The sequence below is a fragment of the Verruconis gallopava genome (assembly GCF_000836295.1).
Source record: "Verruconis gallopava strain CBS 43764 unplaced genomic scaffold supercont1.6, whole genome shotgun sequence".
In the NCBI taxonomy this organism is placed as follows: Eukaryota; Fungi; Ascomycota; class Dothideomycetes; order Venturiales; family Sympoventuriaceae; genus Verruconis; species Verruconis gallopava.
Genome location: NW_015622142.1, coordinates 221861 through 242654, shown reverse-complemented (window position 1 = coordinate 242654; position 20794 = coordinate 221861). Strand labels below are relative to the sequence as shown.

The 20794-nt window shown below is 50.3% G+C and overlaps 6 protein-coding genes across 7 annotated transcripts; 2 read left to right on the top strand and 4 right to left on the bottom strand.

Moving 5' to 3' along the window:
* Positions 1-7782: 7782 nt before the first annotated feature.
* Positions 7783-10617, bottom strand: PV09_02365. Of its 2 annotated transcripts, none has more exons than XM_016355390.1 (2): positions 9403-10617; positions 7783-9340 (listed from the first exon to the last, which is right to left on the bottom strand). In XM_016355390.1, exons 1-2 carry the CDS (start codon positions 10538-10540, stop codon positions 7902-7904), a joined length of 2577 nt encoding a protein of 858 aa, XP_016216526.1. In that variant the 5' UTR covers positions 10541-10617; the 3' UTR covers positions 7783-7901. The 2 variants fall into 2 exon arrangements, with proteins under 2 accessions (XP_016216526.1, XP_016216527.1); XM_016355391.1 differs by having other exon boundaries at positions 7783-9318.
* A 227-nt stretch (positions 10618-10844) lies between these two features.
* On the bottom strand, positions 10845-12221 carry PV09_02364 (uncharacterized protein). Its single transcript, XM_016355389.1, has 3 exons — positions 11813-12221; positions 11676-11761; positions 10845-11621 (listed from the first exon to the last, which is right to left on the bottom strand). The coding sequence occupies exons 1-3, from the start codon at positions 11858-11860 to the stop codon at positions 11072-11074; spliced, it is 684 nt and encodes a 227-aa protein (XP_016216525.1). The 5' UTR covers positions 11861-12221; the 3' UTR covers positions 10845-11071.
* PV09_02363 (uncharacterized protein) lies at positions 12081-13580 on the top strand. Its single transcript, XM_016355388.1, has 3 exons — positions 12081-12491; positions 12653-12981; positions 13040-13580. Exons 1-3 carry the CDS (start codon positions 12467-12469, stop codon positions 13292-13294), a joined length of 609 nt encoding a protein of 202 aa, XP_016216524.1. The 5' UTR covers positions 12081-12466; the 3' UTR covers positions 13295-13580.
* On the bottom strand, positions 13482-14750 carry PV09_02362 (uncharacterized protein). The gene is made up of 2 exons (XM_016355387.1): positions 14401-14750; positions 13482-14349 (listed from the first exon to the last, which is right to left on the bottom strand). Exons 1-2 carry the CDS (start codon positions 14572-14574, stop codon positions 13618-13620), a joined length of 906 nt encoding a protein of 301 aa, XP_016216523.1. The 5' UTR covers positions 14575-14750; the 3' UTR covers positions 13482-13617.
* A 122-nt stretch (positions 14751-14872) lies between these two features.
* On the top strand, positions 14873-15917 carry PV09_02361 (uncharacterized protein). Its single transcript, XM_016355386.1, has one exon. It carries the CDS (start codon positions 14905-14907, stop codon positions 15697-15699), a length of 795 nt encoding a protein of 264 aa, XP_016216522.1. The 5' UTR covers positions 14873-14904; the 3' UTR covers positions 15700-15917.
* A 2411-nt stretch (positions 15918-18328) lies between these two features.
* On the bottom strand, positions 18329-20506 carry PV09_02360 (uncharacterized protein; the record flags this gene model as incomplete). The annotated part of the gene is made up of 2 exons (XM_016355385.1): positions 18329-20123; positions 20186-20506. The coding sequence occupies 2 exons, from the start codon at positions 20504-20506 to the stop codon at positions 18906-18908; spliced, it is 1539 nt and encodes a 512-aa protein (XP_016216521.1). The 3' UTR covers positions 18329-18905.
* Between the last annotated feature and the right edge of the window lie 288 nt (positions 20507-20794).

Genomic DNA, 20794 nt, shown 5'->3' with positions numbered 1-20794 from the left:
GCATTGTTCAGCAAAATGTCACCGACTTCTTCGAGCAAACCGCTATTTTGCTCCATCATTTCCACCACGGACTGCTGTACTTCCCCATACTTGGTCCCCTCGTCCTCCCCGACGACCTGCCGGATGCTACCACACAACGTGACAATCTACTCAGCCTTGCGAACGAACCAAGTGCTCTGAACCATGCCCTCGCTGTTGGCCCAGCCCTATATCCGCACCTTTGGTAGTGTCAGCACCTTATTGCGAAACATCGCAGGTGGAACGATTTGCCATGAGTCTAGAACCACGAGGTACCTTCGCTGACCGTAAAGGCAAATGGCTCTCCTGTATTTTCCTGTTCCTTCACTGTTCGCCACATACATTCCAAAGCACTGCGCATTTTCGAACTCCTGCAGGCAGCAGTGGTACGACAGGACTAAACATGTGTATTGAACCTTTTTTTTTCCACTAGCGGTAGCCTTTCGCAGATGATGAGCTAGCTCATTATTGAACAACCTTGAACTACCACAGGAACCAAACTCGGCTGGCCAGCGAGACGTTACACGAAACGTTTAGCGGGTCCTGTCATTGAATCTCCAGTCCTGGGGGCATCCAGGCTGTGCGTTGTCGACAAAAGACACCGTGCGGTCAAATCTCTGCCCCCACACCCTCCCCCCCAATAATGGGAGCTGGTGCGCACATACAAATGTCGAATTCGCCTCCTTGAGCTTATGTTACCAACAGTACAGTTGCGCAAGTCGAAACGACTACCTGATCTCGAGCGCATGTGTTAGCTTCGTCTTGATCCTCGCTTCCAACAGTCAGCATGGAATTCATCTGTGTTTGGGAGAGAAAAACCCAGTGTCTTCTTCCGTACCCTATGTTCGCATCGGCTGTATCGATCCGGTGCTTCCAAATACGCGTGTGGAGGCCACTTCCTGCGTTCTGTGATTCGTTAGGCCGCTCCTGACTCGGAGCTCCAATAATAAGCAAGCCCTTAAGCCCGTCCATCCAGCCACTTCTACGAGCGATGAATTGCACAGTGAATGTCCTTCCATGCCATCGCTGCACAACGCAAGCTGTTTGAAAACAAATCGTACGCTGACATCTGTTTCGAGCTGTTGATGCGGAGGTCTTTGGCATAACGGAAAAGGTCATGTAACTAATCTTCATTCGCCGGACGAGACTCCCACGTCGTAGATACGGCCCCCAATCCTCTGGACCAGTTTGTGCAATGATGAATCATCCATCGCCTGCCAAACGTTCAATTTGATGAGCTCAGGGCAGGCCAGCAAACGTCCGATCCAATTCTTGCGAAGGAGATCCTTTCTAGCTTCCTCCACGTGGAGGTTTAGTCTACAGCACGATACCATTAGACTCCCGCCTTGACCGTTCGCCAACGTGGTCACTGAACGGCCACTGTAAGGTCCGTGTCCAGCACGCGGCAAACCCACCATCATGGCTAGATCGTGAAACATTCCATGCGTGGAACGGGTTCAAACGGGAATAAACAGTCTGCATTTTTGTCGAGCAAGGCGTGCAGCATCCTCATCCATGCAAGGGAAAGATCCAGTTGACTTTTACACACACCGATTCGCTGACTCAAAAGGTCAACTCGTCACGCCATTTCGTGGGAGATCTCACCTAACTGGAAGTCTTCTATGAGCACGGATGCGCGGTATCTACGCGGCGGGTCGGCTCCAAAGGGCATCTTCACGGCCGAAACCATACAGCTCGACTTCTCGTAAAGCTAGGCGCCGGCATCATTGCGACCGCCGCAAAAAAAAATCATGCGATGCTCGCTGGTTTAAGATATTGGATATTTGCTGCCACCCCTTAATGCATAGCAATCATGGTTAATGTCGCAATAGCTGGCCCCATCTAGGCCGTATCCTGGACAGACTCAAGCATGCAACACGTGACTATTGGCCGATGGTTCTGCTTCGCCGTTGGGTCTGTTTCCTAGTAATGCGGGGTTCTTGCAGCAAACGATGCAGTGTTGAGAGGAACTAGTCGCCATTGCCTCCATGCAAAGGATGTGTTGCCTTCTCTCTCTGGATAGTCTCACACTTGTTCATGTCACATTGTCACGCAATGCAACCTCTGGGCACCGTCCTGGACGGTCGGAGAAACTACTGTGTTGACGCTGGACACGGGACTGGTAGGGCTTGCATTTCCGCCCCGGAGGGCGCTAGAATCTGCAGGGAACAACACCCACAGGCAGATTGTACGCGCCCTTGCAGCCATGAAGGCACAGGCAAAAGAAGCGAGCCAAGCCCGGCGCGGGTGAAAGGAGCGTGTTTTCGTTCTTCGCCTACGAGGTACTCCATCTCGCATCAATATTGTCCGTCAATCAATGGCAGTATCAATCAAGTCAAGGTGGCAGCGGCCCTCAAGGGTTCAGAGGATTCCCGTCACCCTTAACCAGGCCTTTCAAGCATGCGCGGCGGAGTTAGCACGTCGCAGGCTGGCCCATGCCGGCCCTGCGTGTGTTATTTTGATGGACATCCAGTCCAGCGACGTGTTCAATGCCTGTCTGAAGACGCGAGGCACGTGACGGCGCCAGAAGCTTTCTCGAACCCTGGTTGCACCAGACTCGAAAAAGGGGAGACGCTGCACATGCGGGCATCCCGTTGGCGACAACGGTATCCGCGTCAGCCTTGCCTGTTTGGCCACGGAAAGATGCCGGTGGCAGATTGAACTTCATATGTGCCGGCTCAGGTTCCAGCTTCGCTTGCATTTTAAGCAACTCTCTCACAGCCCACGATCTGTTCTTGCTCTTGAAACACATTGTCCGACAATAGCTTAAATCCCCTTTTTAGACTCACCAACTGGTCAAGCGTACATGTGTACAAGCGAAAGCTCTGTAAGGCTGTGCTCAAGCTGGAGGTACGGGCAAGGGGGCCTTGTCAGCGCATGTACCCATTGAAATCTACGATGAGAAGGGAGATACGAAGGCAACGCGTCCACAAGCCATCAATCACTGTTGTCTCAAGTGCTTTCCCAACCAATTCTGTCAACGTGGCGTCGCGGCCCGAGAGACGAATTCAAGCGCAAAGGAGTTGAAGCTTCGATTCGGCATTGCTCTCCATTTCTTAATTTCTTCATTTGGGAGAGTGCCTTTCATGACCGCTGTCAAAGCGAATCGGCTGCATCGCACGCTGCAACCCGTCAGCTCTCATCTGCTTCAAGGGGACTAAGTTTACCATTGCCTTTGATGGATAAACACCATCTCAGCCCTATCTTACAGCCGAATGCGAGAATTACTCATCTTGCTTTCTTCTGACAAAAACGGCTCTCGCCAGGCTCGAGTTCTGAGCCTTGGAACCCAAACATCTGTCGAAACGGTCGATACCCTTGTTGAAGATCAGAAACCACGGATCCAGACACCTCGCACCCATGCAATCAATTCGTTTAGTAGCTTCTTTAAAAATGCACTCATGCGGCTACCTACTTCCGACAAAGCAATGCGTGTTAACTTCGCTCCGCATTGACCCCAGACCGAGAGAGTTTATAAGCGACATCATTGTAAGGCGCAGTAAATTTTAAATACCCTACGATATTGAAGGCTTCTAAGTTTGCTTGCAGGCACCGGGGCTGAGTACGCACAGAAAAGCATATACATAGGCGCTGGAGCTCATCCACCCTGTCCTTGGTAATGACGGATGATGATTTGTTTCGCACATCGCAATATCCAAACAAGGGGAAGCGTTAGGTATGGAATATGCGCGGTGTTGTACGGCTCCTGGGTTCTTGGCTCGAACTAGTCACAATCCCGAGGTGCATCGTGCCTAACATTTTGGACTCCCAGAGGAGCATTTTCAATATGCCTAGCAACTTCTGAAAGTTCCTGCGTTTGCATTCACTCTTGCTGCTTCGAGCGGAGGTTGTTTATTTGTCTCTGCTGGCTCACTGCGATGATTATCATGATGTTCTGCAATGTGCAACTAAGCAAATTTGGGTCCAGTTGATCCTTCTAGCAAACTTGAAACTCTCCTGGAAATCCTACTACAAACCCTGTGCAGGTCAGTGATGACCACCGACCGATGTCAAAAACTTAGAATGTCAATGAAATAGACCCGAGCAGGCTTTCTATGCCCAAGTAACAGTGTTTCTCTTTAGCGGCGTCTAGAAATGGTCGAACACTGCGTAGCAGATGGACGGGCGTGTTTAGGTAGCTCATCTCAATACATTAATTGAAAGTTCTCCACTTGGCACGTCCATTTGTAGAACATCTCGCGGGGAGAATTGAGCTAACAAAGCCTCTAACCAAAAAAAAATTACTAGTCTCAAGGTATTCTGAGTCGAAACACGTCCTTTACCAGTAGTTGCAAGCTAGCAACTCAAGCGTAAACGCCAAGTGCCTCGCTGCTATTGAAAGCCGTCAAAGGGATGAACTGTGCACATTCCTAATGACGCAACCAGCGTATGTTGATTGTTGTGAATTCGAGTCGAAATGTACCTCCAAACCCCCGTTTGTAGACAAACTTACGAGGGCGACACGTCAATGTGCATGTCGTTTTGTCTCAGGCTGCTAGCACCGTTTCTGCAAGTGTGAGTTCGAACATGATGAGTGTTTGGCAGTCTCATTCCAAATACTTTCTTGTCTGGGACCGATCGCAACCTGGCAGAATTCCACCTCGTGTTCCGTAAGACTTCAAGCGTCTTCGACAATGCCACTTGCTCTGCATTATGTGGCTGAAGTCTAAGTTATAGATGTAACCAAGTGCTGGTAGAATCGCACTTTGCCGTCTAGCTCATTCCCTGCGACTCTCGTTCACGGCTCCGTCGTTGCGCATGAGGTTTGAGTGCAACGGGGATCGGAGGTTCATTACGCCGAGTAGGAAGTAAGAAAGAGGAGGAAAATTGCACCGGAATGGGCTCCCTAAGCATGCTATTTTTTGGTTGCACGTTTACAATCCAATATCTGGTCATGTGCATTTTGAAACCGAACTTTAATCGCCTGTTTTTGTCGCAACAGAGCGATGCCGCTTCTTCGGTACTGATACACGGAGTTCTCCAAGCAGGGTGGGTTACATGGGAGGCGCTCATAACTGGAGTTTGATTTAACTGGTCAAAAAGCAAGAAAAGCTCGTACGGACCAACGAATCCAAACTCCTCAATGCGTTGAATTCGATCATCTAAAGTCAGAATGTGTCGATCCTATGGCCTTACGACAAGCTCTGTCCACGAGTAGGACAACCTCGGCAGCCGTTAGCAAGCGGGCAACAGGTGCTAGGCTGTATGCTGAACAGGTCCAGAGTAACAAGCCATTTGCCGCTAAAAGGAGACATTTGAGGCAAATCGCACTGTGTCCCGGAGACATGATCACTTGGGAAAAAGCTCAAAGGGCCGACTTTCTGCGTGGCTTGCTTCTGTGACAACGCTCGTTTAGACTTGCCCACGCAGGCCCAAGAATGGCAAACGCTCTTCGTTCGAACTAGTCGGTGGGGGCAGGAGACATGTCGAATCATGTCGTCAGGTTCTGCCGACCGATGCCAGGTGCTACAATGCCGACGTGAAAGTGCAAGCGAGACAAGGAACAATAGCCCCATCATTCGGCGCGGCTGGTACGGTTAAGGCTGAGCCATGCTCCTGCCAAGACATGACTGTGCAACTGCGAGGACGACCGCAGACCCACACGCATTGACGCATGCTTGCGTGTGAATGCTCGATGCGCTGCTGGTCGAAGAGCCCCGCGATGCTTTGTAAAGCCTGCTTTCTGGTATTTCCCATATGCTGCCGTAGAAATGGCATTTTGGGCCTCGGGGCTGGCATTTCGTTCGACCTCCATCCCGACTCCACCCTCAACTGTGCTCACCTCGGCTTGCAGAAGACGGAGTTGCTGGGCTGTCAGGCTTCTCTGCCACGCACACCTCTGTGGCACGGATGGTCGCGCTTGGCTTAGATGATGAACGTTCAAGGACGTCTTCGCTCTTCGGTGTGATGGTCCCCGACTTCAGGCGCCCGCGATCTAAATTTGTGTTCTTCCATTCAGCCTTGGTGGCGAGGTACTTACCACAAGAGTAGGCTTAAAACACGCTACACATCATCAAGCAAGTGGGGACACTTTGATAGGATGCTATTCTTGAAATCCGATACCCACTTAGCTGGGCGAGTCTGTAGATGTGTTGATCTCAAGCTTTCCTCCAGTTTGTCAGACCCAAAGAGCAGCACCTCGGCGTAGGAAGGAAACTTCTTAAAGTCACTCGATTTCCGTATGCTTAAGCCTGGGTCGTTAATATGATTGCCAAAGACACATTTAGGGCGGTTCGATCATCTACGCGAGCTGATGGATACAAGGAAGTAGTATGAGCCTGATTCCCTGACCTAGTCCGCAAAACAGAATATGGGGTTCTGTCGGAAAAGCAACGGTCATTAGGTCAACTGCTATTCTTGCTATCACGAGCGAACAAGTTTTGCATTTGACAAGTTATGGTTTCGAAGGACAAGTCTTTGTTCCAGTACCTGGCCGCGAATGGTTCGAATTCATTCATGTCTGCGGAGTACAGCAAACCCCCTTAAGCACCCTAGCAGTGCCTGACAGGGCAAGCACGCATACAGCTACGATAGTTCAGGGGATTCGACGCATACATAGCCGCCATCAGAGTCAGCTAGCTTCATTTACAATATCACCCATTCAGGAAAAAGGCACGAGCGTCGGCACAATACTCCTTTCAATCCACTATGTAGGCTCCAGTTTCACACTCTTCCAGTACCTTCGTCCAGCTGGATCTCGGATCGCATCTCGAAGTCTCCGCACGGGCGGTTCGCAACTGGCATGCCTCATCTGCCCTTCTTTCCCCTACAATGTGGACCCAATCCTTCATAATTTAGCTCATATCTTCCCACGATCCTCATACAGATCATCAAAACCTCATTCCGAAATATTTTGGGCGAATAGGAATCATCGCCGTTGCCACTCTCTTAGCTCGAACAGCGCCATCAAATATCACTTCGAGCTGCCATGTCTTGGCCCCCAACGCTTGATAACATAACTTGACCTTCGCTGCAGTTCTAGCGGAATCTAGAATCTGTCTCCCCTACTTACAGCGTCCGGTCTAATCTCAATTCGAACTCCTGCGTTTGTGCTGCATGCTCTGCGATCCTTAAAGTCTCAAGCCGTTTTGACTTTTAATCCTAGTCCGGCATGATGGCGCCCGCCGCAGTGTTAGTGTGCAATCGATCGTGAAACCAGAAGCAAGGATCAAAATGCTTGTGTGATGCACCACGGGAATTGACCGGGAATTAGTAGCCTAAGAAAACAGATCTTCTTTCATGGCATGGTGACACGTTCATGATGACTTGCGGTGGATCGGAAAGAGAGCGCTCATAGCAAAGTTTTCGAAGATGGAGAAGCTGCACGGAGCGTCACTCTGCACTTCGAGTGCCATTTCATCATCACTTAGCAGCTTTCGTGATGATTGGACGTTGTCTTGCACGTTAGCTAATGTATGATTCTTAACGAAGTGCGCGATTTTTAAAGCCTGCCACACCCTACAACACATTAGAGGCGCAGAATTCACGCTATCAGAGTTGAGAAAGTTGCTGTGTGAAAAGGGGGTAGACTGTCTCAGGGACAAAATATAGCCTCGTATCAAGTGGAACTCGGATGCACTGAAATTTGACGCAAGCATTGGGAAGACAAAGTATTCAGGGCAAGCTAAGTGAAGTGCTGCGCTTTATAAGCTCGATCGTCCCCTAGTCGCTCCATTGATTATAGGCTCAGGCTGTTAAAGGCTTGACGAACAAAAGATAGAGCGGGCGTCAGAGGAGACGGCTCAAGAGGCAAGAAATCGGAATGGGTAATGTAATGATTCGGGCACGGTTGAGATCTTGCTTTCATCCAAAGAGCAGTAAATGACTGCGAATTGCAAAAATATTGTTGCGAAAATAATTGACGCCACGTAATGGAAGACTTCTTAGGATCCAAGGCCCAACTCTTTGACCTTCACGACCAGTGCTGCCTTCTCGTCTTCGCTTAGCTGCACGTCCTTTAACAGGCACTGCGTCAAGATATCTCTCATCTCTTGATTTTGCGTCGTAAGCATGAGCATCGCAGCTCTTCCCGCAACTGTCCCCTCCCCATTTCTTGCCGGACCACTTGCCCACTCCGTCACCCAGCGCTTCATATCTACTTCAGCACTGTTCGCAAGCGTTCTAATCAAGTAGCAGAGCCGATATTGCTCATCCTCGCCGACCGGTTCAGCAAGTTCAACATCTTCAACAGGTGGATCGATAATACGCGTTGCCATGGCTTTAGACTTCTCGTTCCGGATGAATGCGCGGGATACAGTCTCGGAAGCTTCGGTCATCATACACAATGAACCAAGCGCAGCCAGCCTCGTTCCCTTTTCAGCGGCTGTAACAAGCGCAAGAACAATATCTAGGCGCTGCTTTGCTCGCATATCAGTTGAAAACATGGACAAAACCGTAGGCGTGTAAGACAAGTTCGTCAGAAGCTCCATGGCCCGCATGCGTATATTATGGTTTGAACTCAGTAAGAGGTCCTCTATTTTCACAAAACTGTCCTTTGCGATAGCTTCTTTGAAGGCCATGTCTTCCAAGCTTGCAAGATTTGTTAGTGCGAGGAGAGCCTCGAACGTGGGTAACCAGTTCCGCGGGCCGTCATCGTCTGGTTCATGTGAGATTAGCTGCTGGAGCATCTTCGCACATGTTGGCAAGATCTGCTCTTTCCTTGCTTCGCCTGTAAAATATACCGTCGGGTCAGTGGAAATGAGTATACGAGCTACAGCATTGCATGCCGGTATTTGAGTGGAAATCGACTCTTTTTGGTCCGCATATTGCTTTGCCGCCTCCCATAACTTGGCCAAAATCCTTACTGCGCCTTGCTGAGCCAACATTCCTCTATGCTTTTTGTCAAAGGAGAGCGAGTTGATGATTTGCACAGCCAGCGAAGCACTAAGATGTGTCGCTCTAGGCGCAGCTTTTACAATATGAGACACCACCTTCGCTTCCACAATCTTTCTGCATCGCTTTGTGACGTGGTCGTCGTCATCGAGCGGATTTGGCGGGGGAACTTGAGAGTTCGCAGCATACGCTTGTAATTGCTGCATCTTCTTTTGTTCATCTGACATGCGGGGACGATATGCACTCGCGTACGCCAGCACCTGCAAGGCGCTGAACATGTACTTTTGCACTTCGATTGCCGCTGCGAGAGCAGCCAAGAGCGATATATCATTGCCGCATTCGTCCCGCACCTTTGCGGACTTGAGCATGCACATTGCAAGTCCCTCCAGTGCATCCTTCATCTCCTGTTCAGACTCCGGGCTCGCCATGTTCCCTTCCTTGTGTGCCTTGACGATCAATCGCGAAATACTGCTTGCTTGTTGGTCCCAATCTATACGCAATGGAGTCAGCGGTGGCTGTAGCGCCACCAGATGTGTCAAGAAATCCACGTACCCTCTTTCGAGTCGCTTTTCAGTTTCATCAGAATCTTTCGTGCCTGCATGCTCTTCTTTTGGTCTTTCAGATTCTCCGCAAATTCTTGGATCCAATCATAGCAGTGTTCTCGAATACCGTCACGAGCAGGCTTGGTCATGCATGCGATATCAAGCAGATTGAGTGCAGCCTGCTCCAGACGTGCAGACTTCCATTTCTGGACCAGTCGGATGAAGGACGTAAGAAATCCTTCCTGGAGAAAAAGCTTCTCCGCCGCCGAAGGAGCCATGGGGAAGACTGCAGCAGCCGCTGAAAGAGAAACGATGAGCGAATCTGCAGTCGGTTTCTTTATCCTGTTGACCACGAATTGAGAAATGAGTGTCTCGGCACTCTCCGGGGCCAATTCGAATAATTTTGAAGTAGCAATCGTAGCTTCTCTCCGCAGAGATTCTGGTAACCGAATGTCTAGATGTACCAGGATGATATCGAAGCCATCAGCATCAATGAGGCCTTTTAAATGAGACGATTCCACGGAAAGCATTCTCGAGATGCTCCTCATCGCCCTCTCTGGGTGGTCTTCGCCCGCCCGCATCATCTGTGCCAACGCGAGCTGGAAAACGTCCCGCTCCGCCGCAATGCGGTCTTTTTCCGAGTCCCACACATTTGGATCCAGCAAGATTGCGTTGAGGGCATTGATGCTATCATCGCCCCAGTCATAAACGTTTCTATACGTCACAGTAGGCGCGTCAACCATCTGCTTGGCAAGATACTTTTGAGCCCCTCGCAACTTGAGCAGCGCACTCGTGATCTGGTCCGCCATGTCCAAGTCGCCTTGGTATCGCATCATCACTGCCATAGCTTGTGATGAAAATTCGTCGCTGATGCTGTGTGAGTGCAGATAGTCTAGCGCTCTTTCGCCGTCATCGTCATCCTTGGTGTGCAGCCACTTCTCGCACAGGGCGACGATGGGCTTACCATTTTCAGCATCCTTCAAGTCTGCAAATGCCTGCTGTATCCTTGGGTTATTTCGATCAAGCGAGTTAGCTTCCCTTAATGTATTGTGTGCTTCCAGCAGGGAACCAGCTTTTGTAAGTTTCGTTGCCTGCTCAAGGAGCTTTTCTATCCTTTCAGCTTGTGCTCCATTGGTCTGTTCGGTCATTTTTTAACTCGTCTAACGTGCGTGTAGAATTTTTAAGCGAATTTGTCTACAAGATCAGAAGAGCGCACATTTTGCTTTCGAGATGGCGATACTTTTCTGGCGTGGGGAATATCAGGAAGTCACATGGGCTGTCCCACATGTGCGTCCGGATCAGGCAATGCCAGCATGTCCGTGCAACCAGTTTCGATATGAGCGAATTTGTGGGCAGGTTGAAATCCTCTTGCGTAATCGATAGTCATTATCTATCACTCGTCCCAAAGGCTTGGTTGACGAGAGACAAAGTAGAAATAAAAAGCCGTGGGAACATGTCTGATTCATATCTGGGCGTGCTGCCGAAGGGACAACGATGATCAAAGACGCAACTCAGCCCACCTTGCAGATATGCCGAAGCTATGAGCTGCTCCACGGATTCAGATGCTCATTTTGGCTGCATTCAGTCAGGTATAATGGAAAAAAGAATGCTTTGAATGTAGCTCTACGCATTTGACATAAAAGCCAACTCCAAGGGTATCCAGTTTGTCAGTCTCAGTACTAGCTCTTCAAAGCTTCGAGTCTTCCGCGCATCTGTGCCAACATCTCTTCCTGATCTTCCTCCAGCTCCTCGGCCGGAACGCTTGGTACAATGTCCTCGTCCACTTTCTGGTCGGTGGTTGGAAGCTTATCCTTCAGCACCTCGCTCAGTACCTTGTCTACCTCAGCCTCAGCCTCCTCGTCTTCACCTTCAAGCAGTTCACTGTCTGGTAGGATATCGCCCACCATCTCTTCGATGATGCCTGCTTTGACCAACTCTTGTGACAGTTCACGCATGGTACCGGTGAGTTCGGGTAGCCGCACCAATGCATTCACGTTTTTCATGATGCCAGTTGATGCTTTGATCGAGCCTTCTATCTTGCGGATGGAAAAGGCTTCGTTGATTTGCATAGAGACGGATTGCAGTTGCGCCTTGCTTGTGTGGAGGCGGTTGGATTGTTTGCGTATTCTTATGAGCTCGCGCGCAAAAACGCGTGTCTCTGCTGCCGCCTGTTTGGCTTGCGAGGGGTTACGCTGTGCTCTTTTTGAGGCTTGTAGTATGAGGTTTCTCCTGTCGCATATTCAGCGCTCTGTGATCTGCTGCACGAAGGCTGGTGGCGCCCACGTCTTGGTTTCAAGCGCCTTGAGGTTCTGTATGTCGCGGTCCAAAAGCCGTGTGTTTTTCCGTATGAGGGCGCTGCACTTTCGTTTCTGCGCGCACGCATTAGCCAGTGAACAGCGTCACCGCCCCAGACCGCATACCTGCTCCTCGGGCGTTGGCCCGAACATATAGGATCTGATAGCCTGCATAGTCGGTTTCCTGGCGCTCGGCAAGACCAGAAGGAAGGCACTCGAAGGCGGACGCAACCAGATGATCGCCGTTGCGAGCGTGACTTGGGATGGGCGTGGGCCGCGATCCAATGTACTAGGTGTGCTGGGTTGAGGTGCCCCCAAGTCTAAGCCAGCTGTGACGTCCTTGACGCCTCCGACGTTCGCCCTCGACAGGAACACAGCTAATGGCGGGGCAGCGTTAATTGAAGCCCATCCCACCGAGACTGCATTCACCAGTTTGGAGCCCAGCACATGAAAATTTTTCCCAGATCAAACTATAACAAGTAGGGCATTGGCTGTAGGAGGCTCGGCCTGGTCGCTGTGGAGCGCAAGCAGAGAGATTTGATCTTGTTTGTGACGTGCCTCAAACGGCCCCCCGATTTCGACGAGGCTCTACACGCTTCTTTACCCCAGCCTCGCCGGCACAAACACCTGTAAAACTCCGCGTTCGCAGCAGCCTGTCCATCTAACACCATTTTCGCACAGCTGTCAACAACTCCTTTACACCACACTTGTACGGCCTTTCGCTGCCAGAAGCTCACGCTTGACGACCGCACACGAAGCCACACTTCCCCGCTTGCAAACATGTCCGACACCGTGCATCCTGAAGGTGCGTCCAGGCTACCTCAGATCAGATAAATGCTGTACTTCTTGGGCGTCGCGCAAGAGCAATTGTCGGCTCTCGGCTTCCTCAAGTGTGACCTAGTCTTTCAACGCATTCTGCACACAATACGTCGCCATGATCTTGTACTAACGCAACGCTGAATCCAGTGCTATGGGCGCAACGCTCCAGCGACAGCGATCCCGACAAGAACTACATCTACCTCACGATCACCATGCCCGATGTGCCTGCCGACTCGCTGAAGCTGGACATACAGCCCACATACGTCGAGGCGTCAGGCCACTCAACGACGAAGAACCTCAACTACAAGACCAAGTTAGAACTGTTCGCTGAGATCGACCCGGCGAAGACCAAGAAGAATCACACCGACCGCGACCTCGAGCTCGTGCTGTACAAGAAGGAGCTAAAACAAGAGTATTGGCCACGGCTGCTGAAGGAGAAAGGGAAGGTGCACTTTTTGAGAACGGACTTTGACAAGGTGAGCGTGATCGCGAGGCGTCCTCTGAAAGAGCGTTAGTAGCTAACTACTGGTGCAGTGGGTCGATGAGGATGAGCAGGATGGAAACGCTGACGATGATGACTTCATGAGCAAGATGGGCGGAATGGGTGGTGGACCTGGTGGTTTTGAGGACATTGACTTCTCCAAACTCGGGGCCGGGCCTGATGCTACGGGGGACGATGAGGATGGGGATGAGAGCGACGATGAAGAGATGCCAGATCTTGAAGGTCAAGAAAAGGAAGTTGTACCTTCAGAGGAAGCAAGCAAGGAGAAGACCGAGGAAGCTGCGTAGATGGTCCTTTGACCTCTAATATCTTTGCGATGCAAACCGATCTTCAACTCTCGTAATGGGTTGCAAAGTCCCGTGTCTCGAGTTTTCCAAGGCGCTGCCTCAGCATCGGACTGTAGATGTGGATTGCTCGCTATGACAGCGTTTGATTCAAATGTCCTTACCTCGACTCATCACACTAAATACGGAATCAACACATAAATGAACATTAGAATACTTCCGCAGATCACACGTAGGGAGATCGCACATGTGAAGACGTTGCTAGTTTGATCTAAACGTCCATATTGACACATTTGCCAGTACAGAGATGATCTCATGTGCCTTAATCACAATGTGCTCGCGCCAGCCGTAGTTTGTATGCCAAACCATTCGTAGTCAAAGTCTTCAAGACTGTTTAACAACACCGCCCATCCATCATCCAATTCACCTGGTCTGCCCTTAATCCGCGCATGTAATCTCTTCTCCTTCCCCTCCACATCGTCCTGCACGTTTTCGACCACATTCGCACCTGCATCCTCCTCATCCTTGTGCTCACCGGTCAACCCTGCAAGAACTTCTTTCTCTCGCCCCTTGTATTCATTAAGTAGCCCTGGGTGAGGACACCACACTACCTGCATCCCCGCGCGTCGTCCTGCTTCAACGCCGGGCACTGAGTCCTCAAACACGAGGCACTCTTCCGGGTGAATCTCCCGCTCCCCAGCAGATCGCAACCGGGCATTAATGGTCTCCAATGCAAGCAGGTAGATGTCAGGCGCCGGCTTACCACGCCCAGCGCCGATGCGGGGATCGTCCCCAAGGATTCGGTGTTCTTCGTCGAAGACAGAGAACAGATCCGCGAGATGCGCAGACTTGATCTCAAAATTGCGTTTGTGGGACGATGTTGCGAGAGCGAGGTGCACTTTGGGGTTTGTGGCCTTGGAAAGTGTGGAAAGAAGTTGAGGGACGCCAGGAAGTGCTTTGGTCTTTGGGAAGTGCTCTACCTGTAAGGCCGAGATTTTGGCATACATCTCTTCTTGAGAGATAGGCAGTTGGGCCCATTCGCGCAATATCCTGCCTGCCTGTATAGATGGTCAGTATCAAGTACCAAGTGAAGTCCTGGAGAGACTAACCTCGGGTCCTGGACGACCCTGTAATTGCGCTTTAATGTTCCATGGTAAGTCTGGCTTCCCATATTCGTTAAGCACTTTGTTCGTGCATAGAGTGTATATGTCTTCAGAGTCTATGAGAAGACCATCCATGTCGAACAAACATGCCCGCACTGCGGGCAGTCCAGATTTTGCCATGCTCTTTGTTTTCTTTTTTCTCCTTTTTCCTCCGATATATGGTACCTTTCTACAACAGCTAAAGGCTGAGATCGACAACGTAATCGAGTTCTTCCGAGTGAAACTAACCTTAATTTTCAACAGTAGCCGAGAAGCCCGCTACTGAATAACTCGAATGTAAGTTGCAGCGTGTGACTCTTGACTTATGCACAGTTTAGTGTTGCTAGTGTAGTACTGCTATTTGAACCAATCAGAAGTCCGCGGTCGGCTTCCTTTTAGGATTTTATGCCGTTTCTAGAAACCTATCCTACATTCCCATAAGCTCATTCCTGGGACACTCGACACCCGAACATGGCCCCCGATGATAATGATAAAGCAAACACGTTGCAATCCCGGCTCCCCTTTGAGAAAGAATCACAGCTCCTCAAAGAGGCGAACCAACTCAAATCGACCGCCAACACACTCTTCTCAACTTCACAATACACGGAGGCAATAGACGGCTACAGTCGGGCTTACGACAAGTTACCAACGTATCTTGACTACGATCTAGCCGTGCTAAAATCGAACATCTCAGCATGTTATCTGAAACTCTCAGAGTGGAAGAATGCAGTTGAGGCGGCAACAGCGGCGCTGGAAAAGCTGGACTTGGTCGATCCTCTGCCACAAAGGCAGAAAGACGGGGAGAACAAGAACAGTGCAGATGCCGGTAAGACGCAGGATGCCGGCATAGTCGAAATCGACGAAACAACTTCTGAGCGACAAGAAATTCTTGCCGATGTGTCTAAGAAAACTCTCGCCGACGTCGAGAAACTGCGCATCAAGACCCTGCTGCGGCGCGCGAAAGGTCGCTCAGAAGAAGGTGGCTGGTCTAATCTTCAGGGTGCTTTGGAGGACTATCAACTGCTTTCGACGTTTTCAAACCTTTCGGGAATAGACAAGGCGACAGTGGACAAGGCCCTGAAGGGCTTGCCTCCCAAACTGGAAGTGGCAAAGAACAAGGAGATGGCGGAGATGATGGACAAGTTGAAGACTTTGGGTAACGGCATACTCAAGCCCTTTGGTCTGTCGACGGACAATTTCCAGTTTGTAAAGGACGAGAAGACTGGAGGTTATAGCATGAATTTTAGGCAGAATCCGAAGTCGTGAGACCTGGTGTGATTGTTTGGTGCAAATCAGGCCTGAGCTCGCTGAACTCGCGGGCTTGTTTCCATATGTTTGGATACATTATACTTTTCTACGACGGCAATCGAGTGATCATTTTAAGCATCAACAGGACACAGGGCCAAAGACTCGCTTAGCACATCATTTTTTAGTAGACAAGACCAGTAAAAAATAAGATAAAAAGACTCTTCCTGAGCCCCGTGTAAATGCTTAAGACGACAAGTGGTTTAACTCCCACGTCTACATTGCTTTAAACATGTTTCATTACAGATAATGATACCCCTTAGCACGTGGTCCCCAGTGGTACTTAGTTCACAACATGGCATTCTGGCATACTGAATAAACAACGTGTTTTTGAAGCATCGCGGGGATTCAGCGCTTTTTGATCTTCTGCGTGTACTACTAACATCTGTCGGTCATCACTCGAAAGCTATGCTATTGTTGTCCACAGCTCATTGCGCTCGCTGAAGATGTACACTCTTACTCCGCTGTCATCACGTCTAGCATATTCTCACACCATCTTCTTTCAATGACAGGACTGCATCTGAAAATGTAGACTGCACGACAAAATCCTGAATTCGTAGGGAGTCCCGTCGGTGCTCGCCGATGTAAGCATCTGATGGGGCGAAAGCTACTACGCGCAGCCTCTACATGTTTGTCCCAAACATAGGTGCAGCTTGGAAGCGTGAAGACTCTATCGAGAGACGTCTTTGACTTCCCCTCAAGTTCGCTGAAACCGAGCTGGTCTGTCAGAAGTGCGTAAAGGTTTTTCACTTCGCTGCCGTCGATTGAAAAATCTAAACGAAGAAATGTGTACGCAGACATCTGAGCTTGGATTGAAAAGTGGAACCAGTCTTGATTGCTCAACGATACATGTACATAACTATATATGACTCCCTTCCCAGTGGTCTCGATTAACAAATAGCGTGTCGTGATCCATAGAAACTGCCATAGCTCGTGGATATCATGCCAAGATGCCGCCGCCTGATCTTACACATGGGGAATCACATTCTGTTCTCGATATAGCCAGCTTGGCAGTGAGCTTCTTCTCCTCTCTCCGCTCTGTCCTCGAGATTTTTTCGACTGAGGCGAACCCATGTCTTTGGCACCCTCTGAGCCTAAGCTGCTCTGGCTGTAGCGTTTTGAGTTCGAGCGGTTCTGAGCGTCGTCCTTGTTCTTAGAGCAAAATCCGAAGCAGCCCATGGCGACGTTTTGATGATGTCTGTAGTATGTTTTGGTTCGAATACGGATCTTTGATGGTTGAGTCCTGACGAAATAAAGGTATTTGGTTTTCTGGTGGTGGGTAGATTGAAGATAGTGTGATAAATATACTAAACTGCACTTTGGCAAGAGCGCGGGGCAAGCAAATTTATACGGTTTTGCAGATCAAAATCGACAGTACACATTGGAGCTTGCCATCATGATAATCACCCTATTACATCAATCGAGTCGGGACATGTGATTGAAAGCATGGGGTCTGCGTTCTCGTAAGTGGCTCGCTCGGCGTTACCCGACCCATTACACGGTCTCCGCATCCAGGATGTTGGGGAAGAGTCAACGACGTTTCGAAGTGTGATTGGTCGACATATGCAGAGTAGATCTCGTGGTTAAGGTGTCACTAGTTTTGATTCAAATTTTACGATTGGCGAAACCTCTGCTCACGACCGTGGGCTGATTTCGCAAACCTGACGTAAAGTCACGAGATGTGCAAGCAATGGGTGGCAAGGCGCAGATGGCAAAGATAGGCTAGATTGCTGCCAAAAATCTGCTTGAACCAGGCGGGTAAAGAACGTCCCGTCGTTCCCAGAGTGTGATCCAGCATTATTACAGTACTCAAGAGGAGCAGCAGTGATCGCCGTGCTCGCACGTGCAGAGTCTCATTCTACTGGATCTGCCTGACTATTCTAAGCATCAGGTTCAAGTTTGACAGAATGGACGACACGCTCCTAAGTGGAACTTGCCGAATTCAACTTACTTTTTCCATTTCCCACTGTTCGCCTCACACAAATGAGAGAGCGTATGGAATCTCGTAACCTTTTTCTCCTCTGGTCTGGCTTGTTCTGCTCTGTTCTTCCCCATTCCGTGCGTTTCGCTTGCGAGGCTGTAGGGACGCATGATGCAAGCAAGGGTCTGGGGTGCAGGGCAGGACCTTGTTGTTAGCGGCAAAGAAAGCTTCTTTCCTTCAGCCAATCATCTGAAGTCAGGACTCTTAGTTGACACCAAAGAACAGCTTTGCCATGAGAGGTGTGGCCAATTACAAGGAACACAGTGAAACTCGTTGGCCTCGTGCATCTGTAGCTCAGCTAGTACTGCACAGTTTGTCCAATGTTTGCATCCCTTGACGGCATCACTTTTTGCGGATGTCCAAGGTCAGAACGCCAACTCAAGGCCAGGGAACCAGAGCGGCGATGAGTCTTGACTGTCTATGCGGTTTTCATTCTGCCATGGAATGCAGCATGATCTCTTGAATGGCAGCGAACAGCCGCTTGCCACATCCTTAATATGTTACAAAGTCATCGAATGTGAAAACGGCGAGATACCAATATGAGCGGCTTAAGGTCGGCCAGCGGGATAGGATAGAGACAACAATCATGTTCCTGTTGGCTGGATAAGAAAAACGGACGAAGGCCCTGTCATCTGGAGCTTTGAGTATGTTCCAAGCACAATTTCTATGATCAGCATCGTGCATTACAAATTGCACGACATTTGTAGCTCTTGGAATCAGGGCCTGTATGATTTTCAAACCAATAAGCTTTACTTCAACTTTGCTTCATCAAGTATGGAGTCATCGCGCTGTTCGCCATTTCCCTCCTGACAAATTCGACAAGTCCTGTGGTGACACTTCTACCGTCGTCCAGCAAAACACGCCTGGTCGTTGTCCTTGTCCTAGACGGTATCGCTTCGCTGATACTCAAGCTCTTAGCATGAGGCTGCCCGCATGACCTTTTTTTAAACCCTGCAATGTAGGATCATGCACACCTCAGCCGAAGTCGAAGTCCAGGAAAAGTGGCTTAGTCAAGTTGAAAGGTCAAAATAACCTTCCCTAATCTAAAAATGCAGGAAAACATAAGCCGCCTTACGCTATGCCAACAAAGTTCGCAAACTGAGGGGCTAGTGCTCATTCCAACAACCGCAAAAAGTCATATCGAGGCGCTCTTTTCCCATTGGGAACGAAATTTCCTTTCGGTGCATCATAACCTGTCGACACCCTTTCTGGGCCCAAATGTACCCTTATTCCAGGCATATAAATCCCCAGCGACCAGCTCGAGCCGCTTCATATTTGCTTTAAGCCTGCTTTTTCTTTGCTCTCCGCTCTCTTCTGGTGACGACTGAGGGGAAAGGTTCTGCCAGTGAAGCCATGGTCGATCTGCTGCATCTTCACCCGACTTGGGCTGAAGATGTTCAACATCGTCACTCGGCGGCTGGTGGAAAGTATCAAGGTTCTTATCATTCTCCGGTGGGGTAACACGTCTCCGTTTTGGAGAGGGCTGGCCTAATCGTGGAGTGGATGGATTGGAGTGGACGATGGGTTTGAAAATGGGCGTGCGTGGGACAAGTGCTGCTGATGAAGAGGCTGAGGGCTGAGACGTCGGATTCGACACGTCGTCTTGACTAGACTTTTTCTTCCGTCGCACAGCAACAGGAGCTTGCGTGGGTGTCTCTAGGATACTCGAATTCAAGCTGGACTCGGGCATGACATCAATCCCCAGCCCTTTGCAGACTGGAGCAGGGGCAGGCATATTCACAGCAGCTTTTCCACTCTGTTTCGGCGGTGTAGTCTTCACGGAGTCCTCTCTCACAAACACGTCTTCGCCTTCCGGCTTCTTCTCCCTCTCCCTCCTCTTCCGCAACATCTGTTTGCTGCTGCCAGCCGGCTCATTTCCCTGATCTTCACCTCGTCTTCTCGCCTCCTCGACAGCAGCCCGCAATGCTGCCGGGATAGGTGCATGCATGCGAGCCCACAATCCAGCCTTTCGCTCAAATTCACTAAACTCAGTCTCTACCAATCGTCCTGCTTCTGCATTCAGTGCACTTGCCGGATTCGGGTAGACCAAAAGACATGATATCGTGAGCAGAACGTCCCTAAGCGTGAGTTCGGGCTTCCAATCTCGTTTGAGCGTCTCGACACATACTGCACCCGTTGACGGGTCAACGTTTGGGTGGAATATGCGAGTGCGAAAATGAGCTGTGGGAGCGGCTTGAGGGTACGTGGGAGGGATCTTGAGCTCCAAAGTATATAGTCCCGAGGCGAAAGCTGTACCTTCGGGGCCAGCAAGGAGAATGGTTAGAGAGCTCAGGTCGGCTAGGGCGTCTTCGTCTTTTCCAGGCGGGAAGAGGTAATTTGGAGGAAGGCCTTTGGTGTGGAGAGAAGCATGGTCGGAGGCAAGACGGCGGAGGGATTTACTTGTCTTCAGAAGTCGGAATGTCAGTGGCGCTGGAGTCTGTATTACGCAGAGTGGAGCTGGGTTACCATAGGTACGTATATCGACGTCTCGTAAACAGTCGAACTTAGGTGGTATGCTCCAAATTTCAATGCTGGAATGGAAGAATAGTGCTTCAAAAGAAGAGTTTCGTGGTTCTCCGACTGCTCACAGGCTTGATTGTGCGTTGTAGCATTGCAAAACGACTGCAAACGGACTTTTCGGCCACCGAAGTTTTGGTTGTGGTTGTGGTCGGCAACAGCAACGGGGGCGATCGCGTTTGAGTCGCGTGGGTGACACGAAGTGCACGAGCTAAGCCCCCCAGCACAGGGCGCCCCCGCTTTCAGCGCGACACATGCCGTACATTTCATCACGACCTCCGCGAGACATGCGTATATCGTGGCAGGGGCTGCGGACGTGTTTTGTCCGAACCTGACACGTCGAGCTCTTCAAGCGATGGCTGCAAATGTGCACTTTCGTGCAGAGGTCGTAGCATACGCTTCGGCGGCAGATTAATCCAGCAGTTGCGCAACCTGAAAGCAGTCTTGGCCTGGGATTAGGCGACGCAGCAGCCGAGCCCGCCGACCGGGCGCTCCCCACGAGGCCCTCCCCCCTCTCTCCCCCGCTGAAGACAGGGCATGCGCCAGCGAATGGCAGGC